At 37.5% G+C, this 23,734-nt stretch overlaps 6 protein-coding genes across 10 annotated transcripts in view; 3 read left to right on the forward strand and 3 right to left on the reverse strand.

The window, feature by feature from the left end:
• The first annotated feature begins 418 nt into the window (after positions 1-418).
• On the forward strand, positions 419-17,964 carry LOC132787483 (trifunctional purine biosynthetic protein adenosine-3). The gene is made up of 7 exons (XM_060794540.1): positions 419-961; positions 6,367-6,614; positions 11,211-11,860; positions 12,559-12,784; positions 13,024-13,439; positions 14,454-15,500; positions 16,427-17,964. The coding sequence occupies exons 1-7, from the start codon at positions 785-787 to the stop codon at positions 17,725-17,727; spliced, it is 4,065 nt and encodes a 1,354-aa protein (XP_060650523.1). The 5' UTR covers positions 419-784; the 3' UTR covers positions 17,728-17,964.
• On the reverse strand, positions 2,783-3,681 carry LOC132792160 (pupal cuticle protein). Its single transcript, XM_060801413.1, has 2 exons — positions 3,516-3,681; positions 2,783-3,426 (listed from the first exon to the last, which is right to left on the reverse strand). The coding sequence occupies exons 1-2, from the start codon at positions 3,531-3,533 to the stop codon at positions 2,893-2,895; spliced, it is 552 nt and encodes a 183-aa protein (XP_060657396.1). The 5' UTR covers positions 3,534-3,681; the 3' UTR covers positions 2,783-2,892.
• LOC132787488 (fibrinogen-like protein 1) lies at positions 8,700-10,293 on the reverse strand. 2 transcript variants are annotated; one of them, XM_060794559.1, is made up of 3 exons: positions 10,189-10,293; positions 8,984-10,119; positions 8,700-8,911 (listed from the first exon to the last, which is right to left on the reverse strand). In XM_060794559.1, the coding sequence occupies exons 1-3, from the start codon at positions 10,267-10,269 to the stop codon at positions 8,806-8,808; spliced, it is 1,323 nt and encodes a 440-aa protein (XP_060650542.1). In that variant the 5' UTR covers positions 10,270-10,293; the 3' UTR covers positions 8,700-8,805. The 2 variants fall into 2 exon arrangements, with proteins under 2 accessions (XP_060650542.1, XP_060650533.1); XM_060794550.1 differs by having other exon boundaries at positions 8,700-8,914.
• A 1,209-nt stretch (positions 17,965-19,173) lies between the features above and the next one.
• LOC132798986 (angiopoietin-related protein 7-like) lies at positions 19,174-21,007 on the forward strand. Of its 3 annotated transcripts, none has more exons than XM_060811068.1 (3): positions 19,174-19,413; positions 19,483-20,717; positions 20,787-21,007. In XM_060811068.1, the coding sequence occupies exons 1-3, from the start codon at positions 19,333-19,335 to the stop codon at positions 20,890-20,892; spliced, it is 1,422 nt and encodes a 473-aa protein (XP_060667051.1). In that variant the 5' UTR covers positions 19,174-19,332; the 3' UTR covers positions 20,893-21,007. The 3 variants fall into 3 exon arrangements, with proteins under 3 accessions (XP_060667051.1, XP_060667054.1, XP_060667053.1); XM_060811071.1 differs by having other exon boundaries at positions 19,176-19,413; positions 20,810-21,007; XM_060811070.1 differs by having other exon boundaries at positions 19,198-19,413; positions 20,832-21,007.
• Positions 21,008-21,499: 492 nt separating this feature from the next.
• Positions 21,500-23,315, reverse strand: LOC132798989 (dnaJ homolog subfamily C member 28). 2 transcript variants are annotated; one of them, XM_060811075.1, is made up of 3 exons: positions 23,210-23,315; positions 22,711-22,839; positions 21,500-22,654 (listed from the first exon to the last, which is right to left on the reverse strand). In XM_060811075.1, exons 2-3 carry the CDS (start codon positions 22,813-22,815, stop codon positions 21,662-21,664), a joined length of 1,098 nt encoding a protein of 365 aa, XP_060667058.1. In that variant the 5' UTR covers positions 22,816-22,839; positions 23,210-23,315; the 3' UTR covers positions 21,500-21,661. The 2 variants fall into 2 exon arrangements, with proteins under 2 accessions (XP_060667058.1, XP_060667057.1); XM_060811074.1 differs by lacking the exon at positions 23,210-23,315 and adding an exon at positions 22,958-23,139.
• A 179-nt stretch (positions 23,316-23,494) lies between these two features.
• The window catches only part of LOC132798984 (AF4/FMR2 family member lilli), a 131,196-nt gene continuing 130,956 nt past the window's right edge, over positions 23,495-23,734 (forward strand). The window contains exon 1 of the mRNA XM_060811065.1: positions 23,495-23,731. The gene's annotated coding sequence lies outside the window, so the exon portion shown is untranslated. The remainder of the gene's footprint in view (positions 23,732-23,734) is intronic.

Consider the following 23,734-nt stretch of genomic DNA (forward strand, 5'->3'; position numbering starts at 1 on the left):
ACATTTTCAGCCAGTTTTCTTATCAGTGGACAGCAACACAAAACAAGATTGAAGTGCTACAAATGGTTTGTCGACATTTGAATACCCTACTCATCTAGCATAGAGGAAGGCTTGTACAGAAAGCGTGCGTTAGAATGAAGGTGTTTCATGTACTTCGTGGGTGAAACAGTTCTCTGCAACGATCATGCAATCTTTGCAAAGCGTGCGCTAGAACGAAACAACTATAGTCTCCAATTGACTCGTGTTCAAAATCATTTTGCTTTCTGTGTTTGTCAATTCGTTATGCATTACGCTCATTAAAGGGTATAATAAATCCAATCGGTTGCTGTCGCAGTCATCGTTAACGTCATGGATCGGTTTACCTAGCTTGCTAGGGTCGGGCATTTGGAGTTTTTGCTACACATAAAATATTCAATTCAATGCGGTTTCAGTTGTAAACGCGTCGTCGTGAGGTGCGGTTTAATACGTGAGAAGACCCCCCCAACTGCAATAATAACAACAGAAACATAAAAGCACAAAGCATAACCCAAAAAGCTGCGCTCACTACTCTTTCCCTCTCATTCGCAGTGCGCTCTGACTCTCACAGTTCGTTCGCTCTCTCGATTTGATTAAAACGCGCAGATCGCTCAGCACAACACAGCACAACACGTGGGCAACACGAGCAGACAGCAAAAACAAAATTTAATAACATTTTGTGTGTCTAAATAAAAAACGTGCGTTAATTTTGATTACTGTTTTGTGTGTGTTACGAAAGTAAAAAGAAAACGTGAAACGCTATACAAAAATGTCGCATCGCGTGTTGGTCATTGGCGGCGGCGGACGCGAACACGCCATCTGTTGGAAATTGAATCAATCTCCTCAAGTGGCTCAGATCTATGCGCTGCCCGGCAGCTTTGGCATTGCTCAGCTGACCAAGTGCCAGAATGTGGCTGCTGATGTATTGGATGCGAAGGATTTTGAGGTAAGTTGAGCGCACGCTCTGGAGGTTGATGACTATGGTGGTGGTTACGGTTAAACACCATTGAAATCTGTCCTTCACTTAACCTTCGTGTTGAGCTTAAAGTTACACTGCACTGCAACAAGTCTCCTCCGTCGCTTCGCTGCTGCCGGCTGCAGCGCGTTGCAAATCTTTACCATTTTATTATCATTTTTGGAGGCCTTTCTTTTTTTTGCTGAATTTTTATGGTACTCAGTTAATTTGGTTTTAATGCTAACCGGGGCTCATAAATGAATCCAATCAAAACCATAACAGCGTCCAAAATCTTTGCAATCTCTATCCGTACTTATGCATGTGTGCGTGAGCGCGTTTGTATATGTATGTGTGCGTTCGTGCTTGTGCTTGGCTTGCTTTAACCCTTGTGCTGCGCATGGTGTTAAAAGTTCACGCGAAGCGTTGACGTCAAAACGCAACCTTAAAATAGTTTCTTTGTGCTGTGCAACAAGTGCATAATATTATTATCAAATTTGATTAATTGAGAGAATCAAATTTGAAATATAATCTTTATACTATATTTGTAAATTGAAAGTAATCTTTATTCATTGTTTTAAGTATTTGCTGTGAAATTTTGTTTGCCACGGAAAAGTGAAAACCTTTTACTTGATTTTTGATAACCAGAAATATTTGAAATAGATGTAGGGTGCAAAAGAGAAGGTAATATATTATAGCAAAATAATTTCTAAATAAATTATTAAATGCAAAATTCATCAAAAGATATATAAATATTTTAAATAAAAATATGATAAATTAAATTGTATTTTCAAAGTAACGCAAGCCACAATATATTTACTTTTTTTATTGTATACAATCATTAATTTTATAAATTTGTTCATATGGTTTTTTATGATTATTATTATATTAAATTGTAACAAAATTGAAAATTTCTATAAAATAAGTTTCAATTAATTTGTTGATTCGATTTTTGAATTTATAAAAATTAATATTTTAATTTAAATTTCTAAATTGGTAATCTGTGTGCAATTATTTTATAAAATAAAATCTGTAATTATAATATTATATATTAAGCACAGCATATTTTAAAACTGATTTTAAGTTTAAAAGTTGCTATTGAATAATTCTTATGAGTAGTTCAAAAACAATGTCAAGTATTTCAAATAATATTGCAAAATGCATTTTAGCTAAGGCTATTTAGGAAGTGAAACTAAAAAGATTATATTATAATGACTTGCTAAAACGCTGTTACCAAGATGCTTTCTTATTGCTGACTCAATAATAATATACAGGTCGATGCAAAGGCCTTGCCCATATTGTCTGGCAAAACTTTATGATATGTTTTTTTCAACTATTTTGAACTATTATAAAAGGAACTTAATTTGTTTAGCGTCAGTTATAAAATTCTAGGTAGCTTCCAACTTCCGTGCAGTAAATGTAGATTTAATAAAATGTCAAATACTTTTACAATGAGTTATTCGAGTGTCGTAAAAGTTTGTCAATCACCTTTTTTGGGTATTATATATGTTTAGATCCTTAAGTTATAACATGTTTTCTGCTTAGTCTGTTTGAGAGATCTCGAAACTCATTTTTAATTCCGTCATAAATTCCGTTACCCATTAGCAAGTCCAGCTGTTGTTAGCCCCTTCTTCGCCTCACTCCGCTGGACAGATTAGCGTCTTTCCGACTGGCGCCTCCGTCTCGAATGAAATCGAGTCGAGTATAAACAATTCGTTTTAATTTTTTATATTTTATTTTTGTTTATACAAGTATAAAGTATGCGTGTATATAGTATATATATATAAATTGTGTGTGTGTGTTTTTTTTGTGCTTTGCTTTGCTTTGCCTTAACACTTCTATATATCGTGCCTTAATTTATTGTTTAGATCAAATTCACAGTTTGTGTTGCCGTCCCGCCCCGCTAACTTCCCCAGCCCAATGCTTTATTGCCGCCTGGCGGAGTAACGTCTTCTCCTCAGCGAACGCTTTGTGGGCGGATGTGTAAGATGGACCACCTTGGGAGTGGTGCTGGGACGAGTTCGTGGCGTTGTTGGCGCATGAATGTTGCGGGTGTAGACCTTAAAGGCCTCCGCATCGTGGGCCACAGTCTTCACTTCCCCGGTGTAGTAATCCTTCACCTTGTACGGATGATTGCGAATGTACTCCAGGGAGCGAAGTATATAGTCGGGTATCTTGGGAATGTGATCCCCAACGGCATAGTATCCCAGCTCATCGGCCACATAGCTAACGCTGACCGGTGTGCCCTCGGGTGAGGTCCAACTGGAGCCACCTTGAACGGCAATGCCGCCTAATCCGGATTGTGTGGCCGCAATGCCATTGGATGTCTCGTAGGCGTAGCGATAGTTGCCATCGGGTTCCACTTGCAGATCGTTGTGCAGTGTTTGCGTATTGCGATCCGAGTCGGGCACATAGAGATTGGCAGCCTCGATGGCGAGCAGCGCAAATGTCAGTTGAAGCTTGAAAAGTGTAGTTTTTTTGACAGGTTAGTTTAATTCCATTTAGTTGAAGTTGAGTGAAGTTGATGAAGCGACACTTCGACACTTACGAACAGATTAAGCCACATTTTTTCTCTCGTTTTTTTTTTTAATTCAACAATCTTTGCTAATTATGCTGATTATAATTATAAGCTTCTTCGTCTTCGTTTCGATTTAATTTTTAGTTCGGGGGAATCTCTTCTCGACACGGTTGTGCGTTCTAGCGCTTGAAATCATCGACTGTTTGGTTGCTTTTGGCATGCTTTCGTTTTTATATCCAATCTGCTCACTGTGATTATTTTTGACATTTTGTTGTTGTATTTTGTTCTCTGGAAACCCAGTTCCAAAAAACCAACAACAACGATCTCTCAGCGTGAGAGAGAGAGAGAGAGGGAGAGGAGAACGGAAAGGCGAAGGCGGTAGTTTCGACGTCTTCGACGACGTCGTCGTCGTCTGGCGCTCGTCATCATCATCTTCTTGAGCGGCAGTCATAAATTAAATGATTTTATTTTTATTTTCATTTAAATTGTTGTTGGTCTTTTTCATTATTTTATAATTATTATTATTTGTTTTGGTTTTTTGTTGCTGTTGCTGTCTACTATATCATCGCAGAATGGTTTGTCGTTGCACATTTCAGCAAAGAGCCCACATCTCTTCACTAAATAAAGTCATGTAATCGAAATTTGGGTATCGGAATCCGGATCTCACTCTCAATTTCAATCTTATTAATCTTTAGAGGAATTGGATTCGGAATTGCATGCCCTACTCGAAGGTTGTGTGGCACTTTAATTTGTGATATATTCACAACATATATACGAGTATTTTTGAATATTACCTTGCATTCCATATTCCGATCCAGCTGCTGCTGCTGCTTTGGCGAAGGCAAGAAGAATTCGTTGAACCTCTCAGCTGAGAAATCCAGTTTTCAGGTTCATTGGGGGAAGGTCTCTAGTCTAGGCAGAATTCGCAAATTTCATAATTTGCATTCCTCCATATTAAAAATATTTTTGTTTTGAAGCTTCTGAATTACAGTTAATCTATAGAAGTTAAATTTTTTTAATCGTATTGCGAAATTCATTTTAAAGCTTTTAAAAGGCTTTCAACAATTTCTCTTACTTGTCACTTTCAATTCTTCCGCTGAAATATAATCCCAATTTATATCTCAATTCACTTTTTTTAATTACATCAAGGCATTATTATATTATGTATAAAATATACATTTTCGGAAGCATAAGTTGAGAAAATTGGTTGGTATTTTAAATTTCTCAACTTTGTTCTTCAAATTTTCTCTTGACCCAAGTTTCTATTGTTATTAATTTACATACTTTTCCTTTTCAAGCTCTGTCATAAATAGTTTTAAAATGCCCTCATTTCTCAATCTATTGTCTAGACTCTCTGGAGTTTCCATTTCTTTATGACTCTCCATATTTGCAAATGGTTGCAAATTCCGCATTAAGTATACGTATTTCATTTTTGCAAACTTATATTAATAGATGCGCTCACACTTTTATTATTTCAAAGCTGTTTGAGCTAAAAATATAAATATTTTTTTTGCATGCTCAACACAATCCATCTACGCTTTAATAATAGTAATTTTAGTATTTGTTTTTATAATGCTTTTGCTATTTACGTCCTTTTGACAGTTTCGACTTTCCATTTCATACTTTGATGTTTTCCTGATAGAACTGTTAGTGACTATAAATATCGTAAAATTAAGCCAAAATAACAAGTTTAATGCGCTCTCGCATATATTATAAAACTAGAGTTCATAGATCTTTTCATAATAGTTTCGTTTTGCTAGCCGTTTTTTTCTACAAAAAATGCTGTCAAACTATGTATTTCCATTCCCATTCCGAAAGTAATCCAACAAAGCGTAACTAACTCGAGACATGTCTAAAGTCATGATGTGAACGCATATAATATATTTTGTATTTTGTATTTTGTGTTTTTTGGTCAACCGAATACAGTTCTCGTTGCCGAATTTGATGATTTGCATATAGTATGCAATAAAGTAAATCATGGGAAGAAGATAAAGACAAGAAATGTTCTTTAACCAAATTTGGAAAGTAGTCAGAAATTCCGAGAAGCAAAAACAACAAGAAACACACACACACACACGGATTTTTAAAAGTTCAGCTCGATGCTCAATGCTCGATGCTCTCCCCACAAAATGCGTCCCACTGTTTTTGTTTGGTTAGCGGGAAATGGAAACCTTGGCCGGATTGCCTAAAATGGAGGCACTAAATGGCAAAAAAGACGTCACAGCCATGACTCCCCAAAATAACCCGAATATGTTTCGGGAGATGATGATGCCAACGATCATTGAACGTACTTGAACTCTCTCATCGGAGTTTTTAGGGGGGGAATCTTCTTTTCCGATGTGCTAAATGGTCTGGAACGCCGTTGCACTGATTATTTTCATTGTTGTTGTTGCTGCTGGCGATTAAATTCATTTCGCCAACTGGCGCCAAATCGATTAGAAGTCAGACTAAGACGCAGCACAGTTCACAAAATAAAATTGGAGTCACGTTCCCCCGCTCGGTGCATCGAGAACAAAACCGGATGATCAGGGCCCGGATTTGTGTTGGGTTTTGTGTTAATAACAACAACAACGACAACAACAACAACAACAACAGCAATCGCAACAAATCTGGGCATAGCTGGCAACTGAGTCAGTTCGACATTCACCGAAGATGATGAGAGACAATGAGACAATGCACCCAGCAAAAAGTTTTAATGGCAAAACAATTAGGAAGGAATTTGTGAATTTGAATTTTAATTCTTGGCGTCGACAAATTGATTATATAGCATCGCCGTCTTAAGATAAATGATCTTGATCATCTTTTGGGGATTGTTCTTATACCAATTTACATATTTATATTCTTTATCTTGTTTTTTTTTTGTATACTGCGTTTTTTCCAGGCCATTGCCAAGTGGTGTAAGCTGAACAAGATCACGCTGGTGTCGGTGGGACCCGAAGAACCTCTTGGGTTGGGCCTGGGCGATGTTCTACGCCAAGCTGGCATCGATTGCTTTGGGCCCGGCAAGCAGGGCGCCCAAATCGAGACGGACAAGAAGTGGTCCAAGGACTTTATGCTCCGACATGGCATTCCCACAGCACGCTACGAGAGCTTCACGGACGTGGATAAGGCCAAGAAGTTTATACGCAGGTGAGCAGTGTTGAACCAGTGTTGCAAAATTTGAGAATTACAGTTACGAAGACCTGACTAAATTTCGGTTTCATAGAAGGTTTTTAGAGCCTCTAAATATAGAGCTGATATGTTAACCTTTAGTAACTTATTTCCATAGAGTAATTTTCTCTACTTTATATTTAAAAGCTAGGTACAAATTAAAAAAGGAGAAACTAAATTTGATTTTCTTCAATGTTGATTTTAATGATTTTCACCTTAAATTATACAATAATAATTATATAAATAAACTATCGCTGTTAAGTTAATAGCAATTAATCAAAGCGTTAGACTTGCCAACAAATATTTCCTACTAATAGTTAATAATTGCAAAATAATGAGACATAATTCGATTTCAAATATTTATTATGTGAGTGCGAAACGAATGTGAATATCAATTAATCAAGTATAATTGAAGAATTCAAATAAAAATATATTTCTATTAAAAATTACCAATTATTCTTAAATTATAAACGGCTGTCACAGAAACCGAAAGTACTATTTATTTCCTTTATTATAAAAATGGTTCGCTTCGTTTTCGATTTATACTATAATAAAATGTTAAACTTTTATCTTGGCTTTTAATGCGGTTCAATTACATTAAATTGTAGAATCGAAACTGTACAACAAAGTTTGTTCTTATACCCGCTACCCATAGGGCAGAAGGGTATTATAACTTTGTGCCGGCAGGAAATGTATGTAACAAGTAGAAGGAGGCATCTCCGACCCTATAAAGTATATACATATATTCTTGAACAGCGTCAACAGCCGAGACGACCTACCCATGTCCGTCTGTCCGTCCGTCCGTATGAACACCTAGATCACAGAGACTATAAGAGATAGAGCTATATATTTTCGACAGCATTTGTTATGTTTGCACGCAAATCAAGTTTATTTTAAATTTTTGTCACGCCTACCTCCGCCCCCACAAATTGTCAAAAAATCCACCACCACCCACTATAATACACTGCTTTGTGTAATTATTATTACCTTTCCATCAACTGATGTTGCAACAACAAAATTTTTAATGTATAATATGAATGAATGAAAATGTACAATTTTATAATGAAAACTAAATTTAAGGTATAATAAGTACAGACAGTTTTTTTTTCGAGTCGAAGGCCCCAGCAGCCAGTACTCTCTTCTCTATTTAAATGTAGTATTATATACTAGATTTAATATAATAAAATAAATAAATATTACCTTTCCATCAACAGATATTGCAAGAACAAAATTTTTAATGTATTATTAGCAACAAAACTGCATCATTTATGTTTAAATAAGAAACGAATATTGGTAGATCATTTTTTAAATTACATTAATATTCAAGGTTCGACTGAAAGGATATATGCAGGATAATCATAAGTTTATTAACTTTTAAGTACTTGATCCTCTATTGAAAGCGTCTAGAGACTTAAAATTTGCTACATCAAAACATAAATAACAAGTTAGAAAGCTACAGTCGTGTGTGCTCGACTGTGAGATACCAGCTACCCATTTTGAATAAAAGCAAAATATTTTCAAAATACATATAGGGAAAATACTATATCGATGTAGTACCACATTCAAAATATACCATAGACGGCACAATGTACCAGATTGTCGGCCAAAGCAACTAAGATCCCTCTTATGTATGCCTTTTTGCCCATACAAAACAACCAAATTTTCAGGAATCACAATTACTAGTTATTATTGTATACTATATATAAAAATTCTAGCTTTTATGCTTGTTATTAGATTTTTTCTGATTTGCGGGGGCAGAATTGGGCGTGGCAAAAATTTGAAACAAACTTGATCTGCGTGCAAATGTTGTCGAAAAAAAATTATAGCTCTATCTCTTATATTCTCTGAGATCTAGTGTTTCATACGGACAGACAGACAGACGGACATGGCAAGATCGTCTCGCCTGTTGATGCTGATCAAGAATATATATACATACTTTATAGGGTCGGAGATGCCTCCTTCTACCTGTAGCATACATTTCCTGTCGGTACAAAGTTATAATGCCCTTCTACCCTATGGGTAGCGGGTATAAAATTTCCATTCAAAAAATAAATCGCTCCATTAAATCGTCGATCGTTTTATTTTTCAGAACGCAATTTCTTCATGCACCAATTATATATGAATGATTACATAATTGAGTCAAATGTGGGAATTTCAGCTTTTCAGTTTATCACTTCTTCATCTCTTCTGTGGGGCGAATTAGCATCTTAACTTCTTTAAGGAAAATGAATTGCCCACTTGGAAAGTTCCAACAAAATGGATATGGTGTATTTAAGCTACTGCATAAGAAACAACAAAAATCTATAAATTTGTGTATTCCTTCGTAAATAAAAATTTGCAATATTTACCAAATATCACAATCATTGTACCACCAGCCACTTTCATGCCAGACTGCGCAATTACGATTATCATCTTCGTCGTTGTCGTGATCGAATGTTGTGAATTTCATGTTTTCACTGTCTCTCATGTCATCATCAATATTAGTTCCATTGAATTTACCCAAATTCAGTGCATATCCATTATCTTCATCGGATATTTTGAAGTCGTCATAACGAGCGTTGTAGGTTCTTCCATTCAGTGCAACCAAATGTATGTAAAGTTCGAAACGCTGCAAGCTCGTGATACGATGTATTTTCTCTAATCCAAGAAAGAAATCACTTTCAAAAGAACCGAAACCCTTGCGATACGTTGCCCAATCCCTAGTGAAATTCTCATATTCCCTAACTCGTTGTTGTATTACAATCCATCCAGGTCCAGCTAACTGACTATCGCACAAAACATTGAATAAACCTATGCCAGAGACATTGAGTTGATGAACTCCTGAATAATCTCCGAAAGGGAGGCATGTTGTGGCATTTAATTTATCAAGTTCAGATTGACTTAGCTTAGTTTCACTTTCTGTTAATTTCAATTGAAACTTTTTCTGTTCTTTTCTAATGTTCTCTGATGTCCTATTTAATTTGTTGTTTTCTGAACGACATAACTGAATATCTTTTTCATGTTTTATTATTATAGATTTACTCTTCTCTAATTCCAACTCAAGTGTTTTTTGACGTTCTGTGTTATTTTTAATATTCTCACTAAATCTTTTTATATTTTCATCTTTTTCAATTAAACTAGAATTAACAGATTTTAATTGAACTTGACAATTTTCTAAGTTGGTCGATTTATCTGTTAGTTGTTCTTTTAATTTAAGAATTATATTTTGTTGTGAATTAATTTCAGATTCAGATTTATCAACTTTATTTTTACACAATTGCAAATCGTTGTCCCCTTTGATTACTTTGTTTTTATACTCATTTAATAGAGCTGCCTCCTTCATGAATGTTTCATGAATTCTTACAATTTCATAATATTTTTCCATAAGATCAGAATTTAATTCACTTATCTGCTTTTCCTTAGTTTCACTTTGTTCTAACTTATTTCTGAGCTGTCTAATAATATCGAGCAACGGTTTCACAGTTTTTTGGTCTGATTCATACGTCTGATAGGAAGAAAACGTATATACTTTAATCACTCTTAATTGTTCTTAGTATTATGTCTTTGATCTCACTTCATCTCCAGTTGTTGTAGCCACCAATAATATTTGAAGGACCATCAGAAACAAAACTCCTTTAAATTTTATTCTGTCCATTTTAAATGTTTCGACTGCCCGCAAACAAAATTAATTTGGAACTGAATATTCAGTTCGTTAAAGTTAGTGCAGCCGATGTGGATTCCGCTCAATAGATCTGAACGGGAGAGGTCAAGTAATGATAGCCTAGAGTGTCGGCCTAGATTCTCTGTCGGCAGAAGAAATTTCAATGTCGGATGATTGTGTGTAATTTTTTTTTTAAATTCGAAAAAATAAAAAATATAAGCTCGAGGCATAGAATCATCGCTTATCATTAGGAATAGCAATAGGTTCTGTTCTGTTTGCTCCAAGCAGCTTCGTCTTGAGGTCCCATCGACAACAACATTCTTTTCAATTTCTTTCAGTCGCGTGTTGACGAAATTAAGCTCGAATACTTTCAAAACTACAATGGGGCTGAGTTGTTATTAATATATATGCTGACAACTATTTGGTTAGCAAATTTAAAAAAACAACTTGATTAAATTAATAAGAGTAAATTATATCCGCTACCCATAGGGTAGAAGGGTATTATATCTTTCTGCCCGCAGATAATGTATGTAACAGATATGAAGTGTATATAACATATTCTTGATCAGCGTCAACAGCCGAGACGATCTAGCCATGTCCGTCTGTCTGTCTGTCCGTATGAAACACTGGATCTCAGAGAATATAAGAGATAGAGCTATAAATTTTCTTCGACAACGTTTGTTATGTTTGCAAGCAGATCAAGTTTGTTTCAAATTTTCGCGTTGGTTTGGCTGACAATCTGTTATATTTAGCACAATATACCATTTGCTATATTTTTTGTTAGTATTCTGTATATTTATATATTATTTCGCTATATTTTGAGAATAATACCGCAATATTTTGTTCGAGCAAACTCGACTGTAGCTTTCTTACTTATCAGACTTCTTTTAGACCTATCCCAATATAAATCTAAATCTCTCTCATCTTTTTTTCAGTGCTCCCTATGCTGCCCTGGTGGTTAAAGCAGCTGGTCTCGCGGCTGGCAAAGGCGTCGTCGTAGCTGCCAATGCTGAAGAAGCCTGTCAGGCTGTGGATGACATTCTGGGCAGTCTCAAATTCGGTCAAGCGGGTTCTACAGTCGTTGTTGAAGAGCTGCTCGAGGGCGAGGAAGTCTCGCTGTTGGCCTTCACCGATGGCAACACGATACAAGCGATGTTGCCTGCCCAGGATCATAAGCGCATCGGAACTGGCGACATCGGACCCAACACTGGCGGCATGGGCGCCTATTGTCCCTGCCCCCTGATCAGTAAACAAGCTCTAGAACTTGTGCAGGTTGCAGTGCTGGAACGTGCCATTAAAGGCTTGAACCAGGAACGCATTCCCTATCAGGGTGTACTCTATGCTGGTCTGATGCTGACACGCGATGGACCGCGAGTGCTAGAGTTCAATTGCCGCTTCGGTGATCCCGAAACTGAGGTCATTCTGCCCCTACTCGAGTCCGATTTGTTTGAGGTCATGCAGGCCTGTTGCAAGGGCACCTTGAACAAACTCACGCTGCAGTGGCAGAACAATAAGTCCGCGGTTGGAGTCGTTGTCGCCAGTGCCGGGTATCCAGCGAGTGCGACCAAGGGTTGTGTTATCAAAGGTAAGAAAAATATGATTTATATACTAAAAAAATAAATTAGTCAGGGATTATAAGGTTATACTTTTTGTAAGTGGTTTTTGATCACTTTTCTTTTAATTGAAAAGTATCTCTTTTATTATGATTTAAATAAAAACTAAAGTAATTCCTTGATTTCCGTAAAATAAAAACTTGTTCAACTTCGAATTTTAAAAGTAACACCTTTATTATGATTAAAATAGAAATTGTAAATTACTTCCTTGATTTTTTAAATCAAAACTACTTGAACTTTGAAATATGTATTCAAATTTGTTAGCTACTTTAGTTACGTGAATCTTACGGAGACTAATTGTGATTTTCTTGTATTATTCAACTCAATAGTGGAATTAAGAAATAACTTTTCCAAAATTCGCTTTAAAAATCACCAGGAGGAACTTTGTTGGGTTTAAAACTTGTATTAATTTTATTGCAATCTGTATTAATTTAAAATATATTACATATTTGGGAAATTATACGAGCTAGAGTTGTGATAATGAGGACGTTAAATAATGAGCAAAATACAAGACTATTATCTAATTACTTCCGCTATTAGGAAGATGTATATCTCAAAAACTAAAAGATGTAGAGTAAATATAGTACGAAGTAAAGTCCAGCATAACAATTAATATTGCGAATACTTTAAAAGCGATAGAATTCTTCTTTAAACCTTCATTTGCTTACAGGCTTACCCGTCGACATCGACAAAGAAAAGCTGATACTCCACAGTGCCCTGGCGCTGAATGCGAAGGGAGAACCCGTCACGAATGGAGGACGCGTGCTGATCGCGATCGCACTGGATGCGAGTCTGAGAGAAGCTGCAGCCCGTGCCACCAAAATGGCAGCTGAGATTAGTTTTGTGGGAGCACCTTCACAATACCGCACGGACATTGCACAGAAGGCATTCAAAATGTAATTCTGATAGTTGAACAAAACAGAAAGCAAATGTAACAAATAAAGAAAATGGCATTAATAGAAGTGAGGTTATGTTGAGCTTGTAATTTTCGTTATAAATGGTACAAATTAATTTTGGTTTAGATTTGAAGTAATACTAATCTTGCAAGATTGTTCGCTTATACACTTTCTGCTTCATTTCTCCCTCTCTTTCTCTTCTTTCTTCTTTCTCTTTTCTTTGCTTGTTTCCTTTACAGGACCCCAGCTCCTTCGCTCAGCTACAAGGACAGCGGCGTGGATATCGATGCTGGCGATGCTTTGGTGCAGCGCATTAAGCCCCTTTCCCGGGGGACCCAACGTCCTGGCGTCCTTGGTGGTTTGGGCGGCTTTGGTGGTCTTTTTCGCATCAAGGACTTGAGCTACACTCAACCCATTGTTGCGGAGGCCACTCAGGGAGTCGGCGCTAAGATCAAGTTGGCTTTGGAGCACAAACTCTACGATCACATTGGCTACGATCTCTTTGCCATGGCTGCGAACGATTTGCTGGAGCTGGGCGCTGAACCGGTGGCATTCCTGGACTACATCGCCTGTGGCAAGTTGCAGGTGCCCCTCGCCGCACAACTCGTCAAGGGCATGGCCGATGGCTGCCGGGATGCGCGTTGCGCTTTAGTAGGTGAGAAATGGAGAGAGAAATTGACTAGGGATCTATATAAAATGTATTACCGATTATTTATTTCCAAGAAACTTCAATTCAATGAATCGATAATGATAAATAAGGTGATAAATAGGTGAGAAATGGGGAGAGAAATTGACTAGATCCCCTATATAGAATATATTACCGATTATTTATTCCCAAGAAACTTCAATTCAATGAATCGATAATGATAAATAACTGATTTAGGCTAAGGGATAATTAATTATTACTTATTAATACTTACTTATTAATATTCTATATCAATGAAGTAGCTAGGAACTTGTTACTCATGTTTAATACCTAAGTAATGGAGTAAAGCGATAAGGGAAGTTGAATAGAGAGAGTTCCCGCCACCTAAGTTAATTTAAACTTTGAAATCAGTTCCAAGATCTTAACCATTTACAATTTGTAGAGAAATCTATTGCTAAACAACCTACTTTGCGGATATTCAGGGATAAAATAGAGAGCTAAAATCAGCTTTTGTTGAAAAACTCAAAGATAGATCTTCAATTAGGGACAAAGTTGAGGAAAATTGTCCTTTAAGGTATTAATTACTAAGCATAACAAACTAACTTAAAGATCCATAAGCTTAACGCCATGATAAATAACCTTAACTAAAGAAATTCACCAATCCTTAACTACTATATTATTGAGGAACTGTTCTGCGGAATTCAGAGCTATTTTCCATTGGAACGAAGAAATATTTAATTAAAGTAACTTAAAGATCTAGAATCTAAACTCAATGATAAATAATCCTTAACTTATGTATTATGAGAGAAACTTTTCTGCGGAATTCAGGGGTGTTTTTCATTAAAATGAATGAGTATTTAATTAAACTAACTTAAAAATCTACAATCTCAACTCCATAACATTAACTAATCAACTTCATCAATCCTTAACTTATATATAGTATTACTATATGAGAGGAACTTTCTTGTTTTCCATTGGAATGAAGGAATATTTAATTAAATCGATTCCTTATCCCTCTTGCAGGTGGTGAAACAGCAGAGATGCCCTCACTCTACGCTCCCGGGCAGTACGATATGGCCGGCTACTGCGTTGGGCTGGTGGAGGAGTCGCGATTGCTGCCCCGCTTCGATCAATATCAGGCAGGAGATCTGCTGATTGGGCTGCCCTCCTCTGGTCTGCATTGCGCCGGCTTCAATGAGCTGCTGACGCGACTAATAGAAGTCGGCGTGAATCTCAATGAGTGCTCCCCCGTGGCTGGCGGAGATCATGGTTTAAGTGTGGCTCAGGTGTTGGGCACTCCGACACAACTGTATGTGCAACAGTTGCTGCCCCATCTGCAGGCGGGGCAGGTGAAGGCGGTGGCACATGTCAGCCATGGACTGCTGCACGATGTGGCTCGTTTGTTGCCCCAGGATTACGAAGTTGTGCTGGACTTTGGAGCGGTGCCGGTGCCCAAGATCTTTGGTTGGCTGGCAGGCAAATTCCGACTAAGTGCAACCACTTTGTTGGAGCATCACAATTGTGGCATTGGCATGGTGTTGGTGCTGCCCCAATCGAGTCAATTGTGGCGCACTTCGTTGCCTGGCGCCAAGGTGTTGGGCGTGTTGCAGAAACGTCTGACAAAAGAGTCGAAGACAAATCGCCTTCAAGTGCGCAACTTTGAGGACCAGCTGCAAAAGTTGGCTAAACCTTTCGGCGGATTGGGTGATCAGCAACTAACGACTGAACACTTGCAACTCACTTCAACTGCGCCCGTGGCACGCGAAGATTGCTTTGAGAATGCGTCGGGTTGTCGTGTGACTCGCTTGCCTGCTCACTACAAGGATCCCATTCTCATCCTGGGCACCGATGGCGTCGGCACCAAGCTGAAGATCGGCCAGCAAATTGGTCGCAATGGCAGCGTTGGCATCGATCTTGTTGCCATGTGTGTCAACGATATTCTCTGCAATGGCGCTCAGCCCTACAGCTTCTCCAGCTACTACGCTTGTGGCAAGTGGCAACAGCAGTTGGCCGACGAGGTCGCCAGCGGTGTCTACGAAGGTGCTCAGCAGGCGGACAGCAGTTTCATTTGTAAGTACGGGGGACATTTGGCTTAATCTAAGTTCTAGTTTAAAGCATCAAGATTGTTAATTGAAAGTTAATTGGTGAAGAATTCCTTCTAAAAATAATCCCCTCCTATGCAAGTCGCTATAATAACTGGAATAATTATCCCCTAAATTCAGTTCGAAAAGTCAGTCCGGGAGAATTTAGAATGGAAACAATTGAGGAATCGATATCACATCATAAGAAGTCAATTCGGGAGAAGTCACTTCGGAATCGATTTCATATCATAAGAAGTAAATTGTTTAGAGGGATATTGCCATCGAATTGCTAAATGTGGGATAAAAACAAATTGCTAAAAGCAGGGGAAAAAATGCGCCTTTTGGGAATCTTCATTGAAATAACTGACATAAGCATGTAAAGCTTTTTGGGAATCCTACCTGACATAAGCATTGAATGAGAGAACAGAAGGATGAATTTATGAATTGAAAGAAAATAGTATATGTAGATTTATGGAAATGTATTTGTAACCGACGCTCTAAATTTTGATTTGGAAACGAAAAGAAAAAATTAGAGAACGTTGAAAATAAAAGTTCTAAAGGAGCACTCTTTAATCGAAAGTTTACTACATCAGTTCTGACATCCTTAGGATTTTTCAGAATAAAGGACAATTGAGCTATTAGGAGAAATTATATTTATAATTAAACATGAATGGACAACTGACCAAAAAGGATCAAAATAATTTGTGAATATTTAAAATTAGAGTTCTAAGGTATTCAAGTTAAGAGAAACGTTAATTAGCAAACGTTTAACTAATTTGCGATGATTTCTGGAAAATAGATAGAAGACATGTAATTAATATCAGTCAAAGAGCTTAGACATCATCTCTTAGGATCATCTATATGTTTAAGTATTCTCAAGAATGAGTCTAATCCTCACTCCTAATCCTCTTTCAGCTGCCCACACCGCCGCTCTCCCCTTGCTGTATGAACCCCAAGTTTACGATCTCGCTGGCTTTGCGCTGGGCATCGCTGAGCGTGCTGGAATTTTGCCGTGTGTGGAGGACATACATCCAGGAGATGTGCTGATAGGATTGCCATCTTCGGGTGTGCACAGCAATGGCTTCAGTCTGGTGCACGCGGTGCTCAAGCGAGTTGGGTTGGGTTTGACCGACAAGGCGCCATTTAGTGAACGCACGCTGGGGGAGGAACTCCTGGTGCCCACCAAGATCTATGTGAAGGCGCTGGCACCGCTGCTCAACCAGCCCAATCATGGCATCAAGGCGCTGGCACACATCACAGGTGGCGGCCTGACCGAGAATATACCGCGAGTGCTCCGCAAGGATCTCGCTGTGCGCCTGGACGCCAACAACTTCCAATTGCCTCCTGTGTTTGCCTGGCTGGCAGCAGCGGGTAACATCACACCGGAGGAACTGCAACGTACCTACAACTGTGGATTGGGACTCATACTTGTGGTGAATCCCGCCCAGGTGAACTCAGTGATGCAGCAGCTGCGCTACGCGGAACGTGCATCGATTGTGGGCGAGGTAATTGCACGCAAGGATGCGAAGAAGCCGCAAGTGCAGCTGCAGCACTTTGAGGAGTCGCTAACACGCAGTCAGCGTCAGCTGAAGTTGCCACGTCGCCGGGTCGCTGTGCTCATCTCGGGCACTGGCAGCAACCTCCTGGCATTGGTCAAAGCTACGAGGGATTCCGCACAAGCGGTGCATGCGGACATTGTGCTGGTGATCAGCAACAAACCGGATGTATTGGGTTTGGAGCGTGCCAAGCAAGCGGGCATTCCATCGTTGGTCATTTCACATCGCGATTTTGGCACTCGCGAGGATTACGATGCCGAATTGACGCGTCACCTGGAGGCAGCTCGGGTCGATCTCATTTGCCTGGCCGGTTTTATGCGTGTGCTCAGCGTTCCCTTCGTGCGTCATTGGCGCGGTCGCCTGGTCAACATTCATCCCTCGTTGCTGCCCAAATTCCCGGGACTCCATGTCCAGCGTCAGGCTTTGGAGGCGGGTGAAACCGAATCCGGTTGCACGGTTCACTTTGTGGATGAGGGCGTCGACACGGGAGCCATCATTGTGCAGGCCGAGGTGCCCATTCTAAAAGGCGACGATGTCGACACTTTGACACAGCGCATCCATCAGGCCGAGTATTGGGCCTATCCTCGTGCTTTGGCTCTGCTGGCAAGCGGCGCCGTTTCTCTGCCTCCAGAGAGCAAACCCGTCTCGAAGAAGAACTAAACTCAGCACCTTGAACTACTCTTTAAACTGTTCTATAAATAAAATACATTCGCTGTATAATGTTGATAACTTTTCTACTCTTGAATTTTTCCATTCAATAACTTGGACATCCAATTAAATCTAGAACCAATTATCGATATTATACTGCGTTTATAACTTAGCTTTAATTATTCAATCTTTAATCATAGTCGCTTGTAAATACGGATTTTGACAAATAAAATGCATTTAATAACAAAAGTTTAAATCTTTTCTAAATAGTTACCTAATAGGTTAATAGGTTCTTTGACTCATCATTCTCATGGGTTATTGCAATACTATTTAAATAACGTCTAGAAGAACAAAACACAGGAAGAAAAAAAGTATTATTATCTAAATAAGAGGTTAATTGCATGCAAATAATTCATATTATAATCGAAATAAAAACAAGTAAGAAAGCTACAGTCGCAAAATATTGCGGTATTATTTTCAAATATACCGAAAATACTATAAAAATACTAAAAATATACCGATTGGTATATTTGGTATATCGATACAGTGCCACATTCCAAATTGACCACAGACGGCACAATATACCAGATAGTCACCCAAAGCAACTGCGACCCCGTTTTTGCTCATACAAAAGCATTTCATTAATAACTTCCACAATTTTCATCTGATTGCATCCAAATTTACAGGAATCATAATTCATATTGTCATATACTATATACTTACATGCATACACACTGCAATTCCATATGTATGTGCACATGCTGTGTAAATGAGCTTTTACCTCGCAGAACTTCACATTTTCGAAAGCTTAGATTATAAATTAGTCTTAAGCTGATCACGACTCAGAGCGGAGTTAAACGAAAATTAATAAAGTTATTAATTAGGGTGCAAGTGGGCGTGACAAAAATTTGAAACAAATTTGATCTGCATAACAAATGCTATCTCGTATAGTTTCTGAAATCCAGTGTTTCATACGGATAGACGGACAGACACACAGACGGACATGGCTAGATCGTCTCGGCTGTCGACGCTGATCAAGAATATATATACTTCATAGGGTCAGAGATGCCTCCTTCTACCTATTACATACATTTCCTGCCGGCACAAAGTTATAATACCCTTCTACCCTATGGGTAGCGGGTATAATTATACTCTTATTAACTTAATCAAGATGTTTTGAAATTTGCTGACCAAATAGTTGTCAGCATATATATTAATAAAAACTCAGTTCCATTGTCGTTTTGAAAGTATTCGAGCATAATCTTGAGTACTTCGGAGATTGACCCCACTGTCAACACGCGACTAAAAGAAATTGAAAACAATGTTGTTGTCGATAGGTCTTCAAGAAGAAGCTGCTTGGAGCAAACAGAACAGAACCTATTGAACAGAAAAAAGTACAGACGATCATCCGACATTGAAATCTCTTCTCATCCGACATTGAAATTTCTTCTGCCGAAAGAGAATCTAGGTTGAGACTCTATGTTATCATTACTTGACCTCTCCCGTTCAGATCTATTGAGCGGAATCCACATCCGCTTCAGACATTCAATGACTTTAACGAAATAACGAAATTCAGTTCCAAATTCATTTTGTTGGCGGGCAGTCGAAACATTTAAAATGGTCAGAATAAAATTTAACGGAGTTTTGTTACTGATGGTCCTTCAAATATTCTTGGTGGCTACAACAACTGGAGATGAAGTGAGATCAAAGACATAATACTAAGAAGAATAAAGAGTGATTAAAGTGTATACGTTTTCTTCCTATCAGACGTGTGAATCAGACCGAAGATTGGAAGAACAGTGCCGGTTTCATAACTACAAGACTGTTAAACCTTTGCTCGACTATTTCAGGCAGGTTAGAAATGAGTTAGATCAAAGTGAAACTAAGGAAAAGCAGATAAGTGAATTAAATTCTGATCTTATGGAAAAATATCATGAAATTGTAAGAATTCATGAAACATTCAAGAAGGAGGCAGATCTATTAAATGAGTATAAAAACAAAGTAATCAATGGGGAAAACGATTTGCAATTGTGTCAAAATAAAGTTGATAAATCTGAATCTGAAATTAATTCAAAACAAAATATTATTCTTAAATTAGAAGAACAACTATCAGATAAATCCACCAACATAGAAAATTGTCAAGTTCAATTAAAATCTCTTAATTCTAGTTTAATTGAAAAAGATGAAAATATAAAAGCTCTTAATTCTAGATTAATTGAAAAAAATGAAAATATAAAGAGATTGAGTGAGAATATTAAAAATAACAAAGAACATCAGAAAACACTTGAGTTGGAATTAGAGAAGAGTAAATCTATATTAGTAAAGCATGAAAAAGATATTCAGTTATGTCGTTCAGAAAACAACAAATTAAATAGGACATCAGAGAACAATAGAGAAGAACAGAAAAAGATTCAATTGAAATTAAATGAAAGTGAAACTAAGTTAACAGATAAAGTAAAGGAAAATCAGTTATGTCAATCTGAACTTGATAAATTAACTCCCACAACATGTCTCCCTTTCGGAAAATATCCAGGAGTTCATGAACTCATTGTTTCTGGCATAGGTTTATTCAATGTTTTGTGCGATAGTCAGTTAGCTGGACCTGGATGGATTGTAATACAACAACGAGTTGGGGGAAATGAGAATTTCAATAGGGATTGGGCAACGTATCGCAAAGGTTTCGGTTCTTTTAAAAGTGATTTCTTTCTTGGATTAGAGAAATTACATCGTATCACGAGCTTGCAGCGTTTCGAACTTTACATACATTTGGCTGCTCGGAATGGAAGTACCTACAACGCTCGTTATGACAACTTCAAAATATCCGATGAAGATAATGGATATGCACTGAGTTTGGGTAAATTCAAAGGAACTATTGTGGATGGCATAGGATACTTTGAAAACATGAAATTCACAACATTCGATCATGACAACGACAAAGATGATAATGTTAATTGCGCAGCCTGGTATGAAAGTGGCTGGTGGTACAAATTTTGTTCTAATTGGTAAATATTGCGAATTTGTATTTTCGAAGGAATACACATAATTATAGATTTTTGTTGTTTCTTATGCAGTCATTTAAATAAAATATATGAAGATCTATATTGGTATCACTTTAGCTACATTTCACTTAAAGAAGTTAAGATGCTCATTCGCCCCAAAGAAGAGATGAAGATATGATAAACTGAAAAGCTGAAATTCCCATATTTGACTCAATTATGTAATCATTTTATTGGTGCATTAAGAAATTGCATTCTGAAAAATAAAACGATCGACTATTCAATGCAGCGATTTATTTTTTTGAATGGAAATATTTCAGTTTTTTTTACATTTATGTTTTGATATAGCAAATTTAAAATGTTTAGACGCTTTCAATAGATGTGCAAATACTCAAAAGTGAGTAAACTTATGATTATCCTATATATATCCTTTCAGTCGAACTTTGAATATTAATATAATTTCAGAAATGATCTTCACATATTCGCTTCTAATCTAAACATTAATGATTCAGTTTTGTTACTAACAATACATCAAAATTTATTTTTTTGCAACATTAGTTGGTGAAAAGGTAATAATAATTACACAAAGCAGTGCATTATAGTGGGTGCTATAAGTGTATTTATTTTCTTCTTATTAAACAGATGAATTCGACCAACAAATGGAAGAATTATACAAGTAAGAAAGGTAATATTCTAAACATTTAATAATAATTCAAATACTAACAGTTATATTAATTTACTGCTGTAAAATAAAACTTATATATTATATTAACGATTGAGTTTACTAAGATGAATAATGGATTCATTTTAAAATTTATTAATAGAATAACAAGTTTTTTTTTGGTTTTGCCAAAGAGTTAACAATAAATCAACAGTCATTTATATTATCTAATTTACTAATATCACCAATTGTTCACAAACATATACAGCCAAATATTGTTGAAGTCATCTTAGAATCCCATGCTGGAGAAGAAAGTGACCATGAAGTTCCTTTCCTTGACTTCTGATTTGGATTTGACGCTTTGTTTGGGTCGTGGAAGATTGCGCTGTAAATTCGGTTCTTTGAAGATACTTTCGGCTAATTTATCCAGGTGCTGGCGAAAGAACTGATTCTCCAAAATGGGCACAATCAAATTGTACTTGTCAATTAATTTGTTCAATTCTCGAACTTGCTCCTCATGCAGTTGAGTAAAGGATTTCCAAGCTGCCTGTTGATCAGAGTTCGTTAGCGGCCAATCACCGTAGAAGCTGCGTTCCTTGCGTATTTGCTGCTTGAGCTCTTGGACCGCTTCACGTATGTCACGACTCATCATTATCCATTCTGGGGTGAAGCCATTGTCCAGCATAATCTTGTTAAGCTTGTGAGTGGTAAAATCCAAATAGGGATTCTGCATTTGAGCTGTGGACAATGGTTTGCCTGCCCCATTCAAATTATTGAAATCCCCCTTGGACATGGCCTCCTGTATAAGATCCTCGACCACACGCTCAATGCCATATTTGGTTTTGATGGCATGTTTGCCATAGTAACTTCCTCCTCCTGGTTTCTTCTGCATCAAATCCGATTCTCCAGCCGCCGCCTTCTCAATGCGATGTTCCAGGACATGCTCTTGCGCCTTCATGGCGCGCACCTGTTGATATTGCTTCTGACGCTGAAAGGGCGTCCCTATGCCAATGCCATCGTTCGATAGATACTGACGATGCTGTGGAGCTGTGTGTTTGATATCAAACTCCAACGGTTCATCATCGTTCTCGCTGATGTTGCGTCGCCCTTTGGCGAATTTCTCTTGCAGCACGCGGAAAGCTTCGTCGACTTGTTGAAAACGTTCACTACTCGCCTCGTCGCTGTCCGCATCGGGATGCACACGCTTCACCAGATCCAGATACGCTTGACGAACGGTATTTTGATCGGCGCTCTCATGTACACCGAGGATGCGATAACATTGCTGTAAAGTAGCGTAATGTTAATTTATATTGGCAGCGGATTTCTCAGGGAACTCACTTGGTAAACTTCACGACGTTTTAAGTGCAAAGCGCGAGAAGGCACAGCAGTCTTTGACTTTACTAAAGTACCCAACAAATTGGATTTTTTCAACATTCTCCACATTTAAATTACAGCTCAACTGGCACACTGAGAATTCAAACAAAACAAATGTTAACATTATTATTCAATCGATGGCACACGACCAAGTAAATAAAGTTCAATAAATACATCAAGAAACATAGACAATCATTGCTAAAATACATACCATATTTAATACCAACGTAACTGCATTAAATTTGATTTTTTTTCTACACAATTAAATTGAATTTATCACAACTGCAACTACAGCCGCAGTGTTATTTTGCCGCTAACAGCTGATTTACATGAATGTTATTGCCAGCAACACTGCTGACTTTTGCAGTCTAATTTAAATGGTTCAAATATTTCAGCAATCTTATCCAATTTTGCTTTTAATTTCATATTTTCATTATTAAATTTTAAAAAATATATATTTTACCAGCTCTATACATGATTTGCGCAGTCTGGCCAGCATAAAACATCTGTTGCTGCTTAATATTTACATATTGGAGGCTACCTGTTAATGCATTTGCTAAGAGCAGCACCGTTACTCAAAATGGCTCTGTACGCATTGCAGCTGTCAGTGTTGTTTACAATAGTGTTATCTAAATCGGTTATCGGATGAGCATTGTGGTGTGACCATTTCTTGTGACATTTATTAAATTGGCGTGACCAGATTTTTGGGTAATTGCAAACAGCTGTTGAATTTTTGCATTACTGCGGTCACACAGTACCAAAAAAAACTCGTTGCACACAACAGCAAAACACGCAACAAAAAAAATTAAAATATTAATTCGATTTAAAACAAAACGCATTACAATTAAAAGCAAACAATGAGTGCCAGCTAAGTGCCTCAATTGGCCGGATATGTGTAAATCAAGTGCAGTGCAATTAGCAATACAAAAATTTGTTTAATATAGCCTACATACAAATACAAATACAAAAAAAGAAATATTTTTTCGTA

This window comes from Drosophila nasuta, chromosome 2L, assembly GCF_023558535.2.
Source record: "Drosophila nasuta strain 15112-1781.00 chromosome 2L, ASM2355853v1, whole genome shotgun sequence".
Classification (NCBI taxonomy): domain Eukaryota; kingdom Metazoa; phylum Arthropoda; class Insecta; order Diptera; family Drosophilidae; genus Drosophila; species Drosophila nasuta.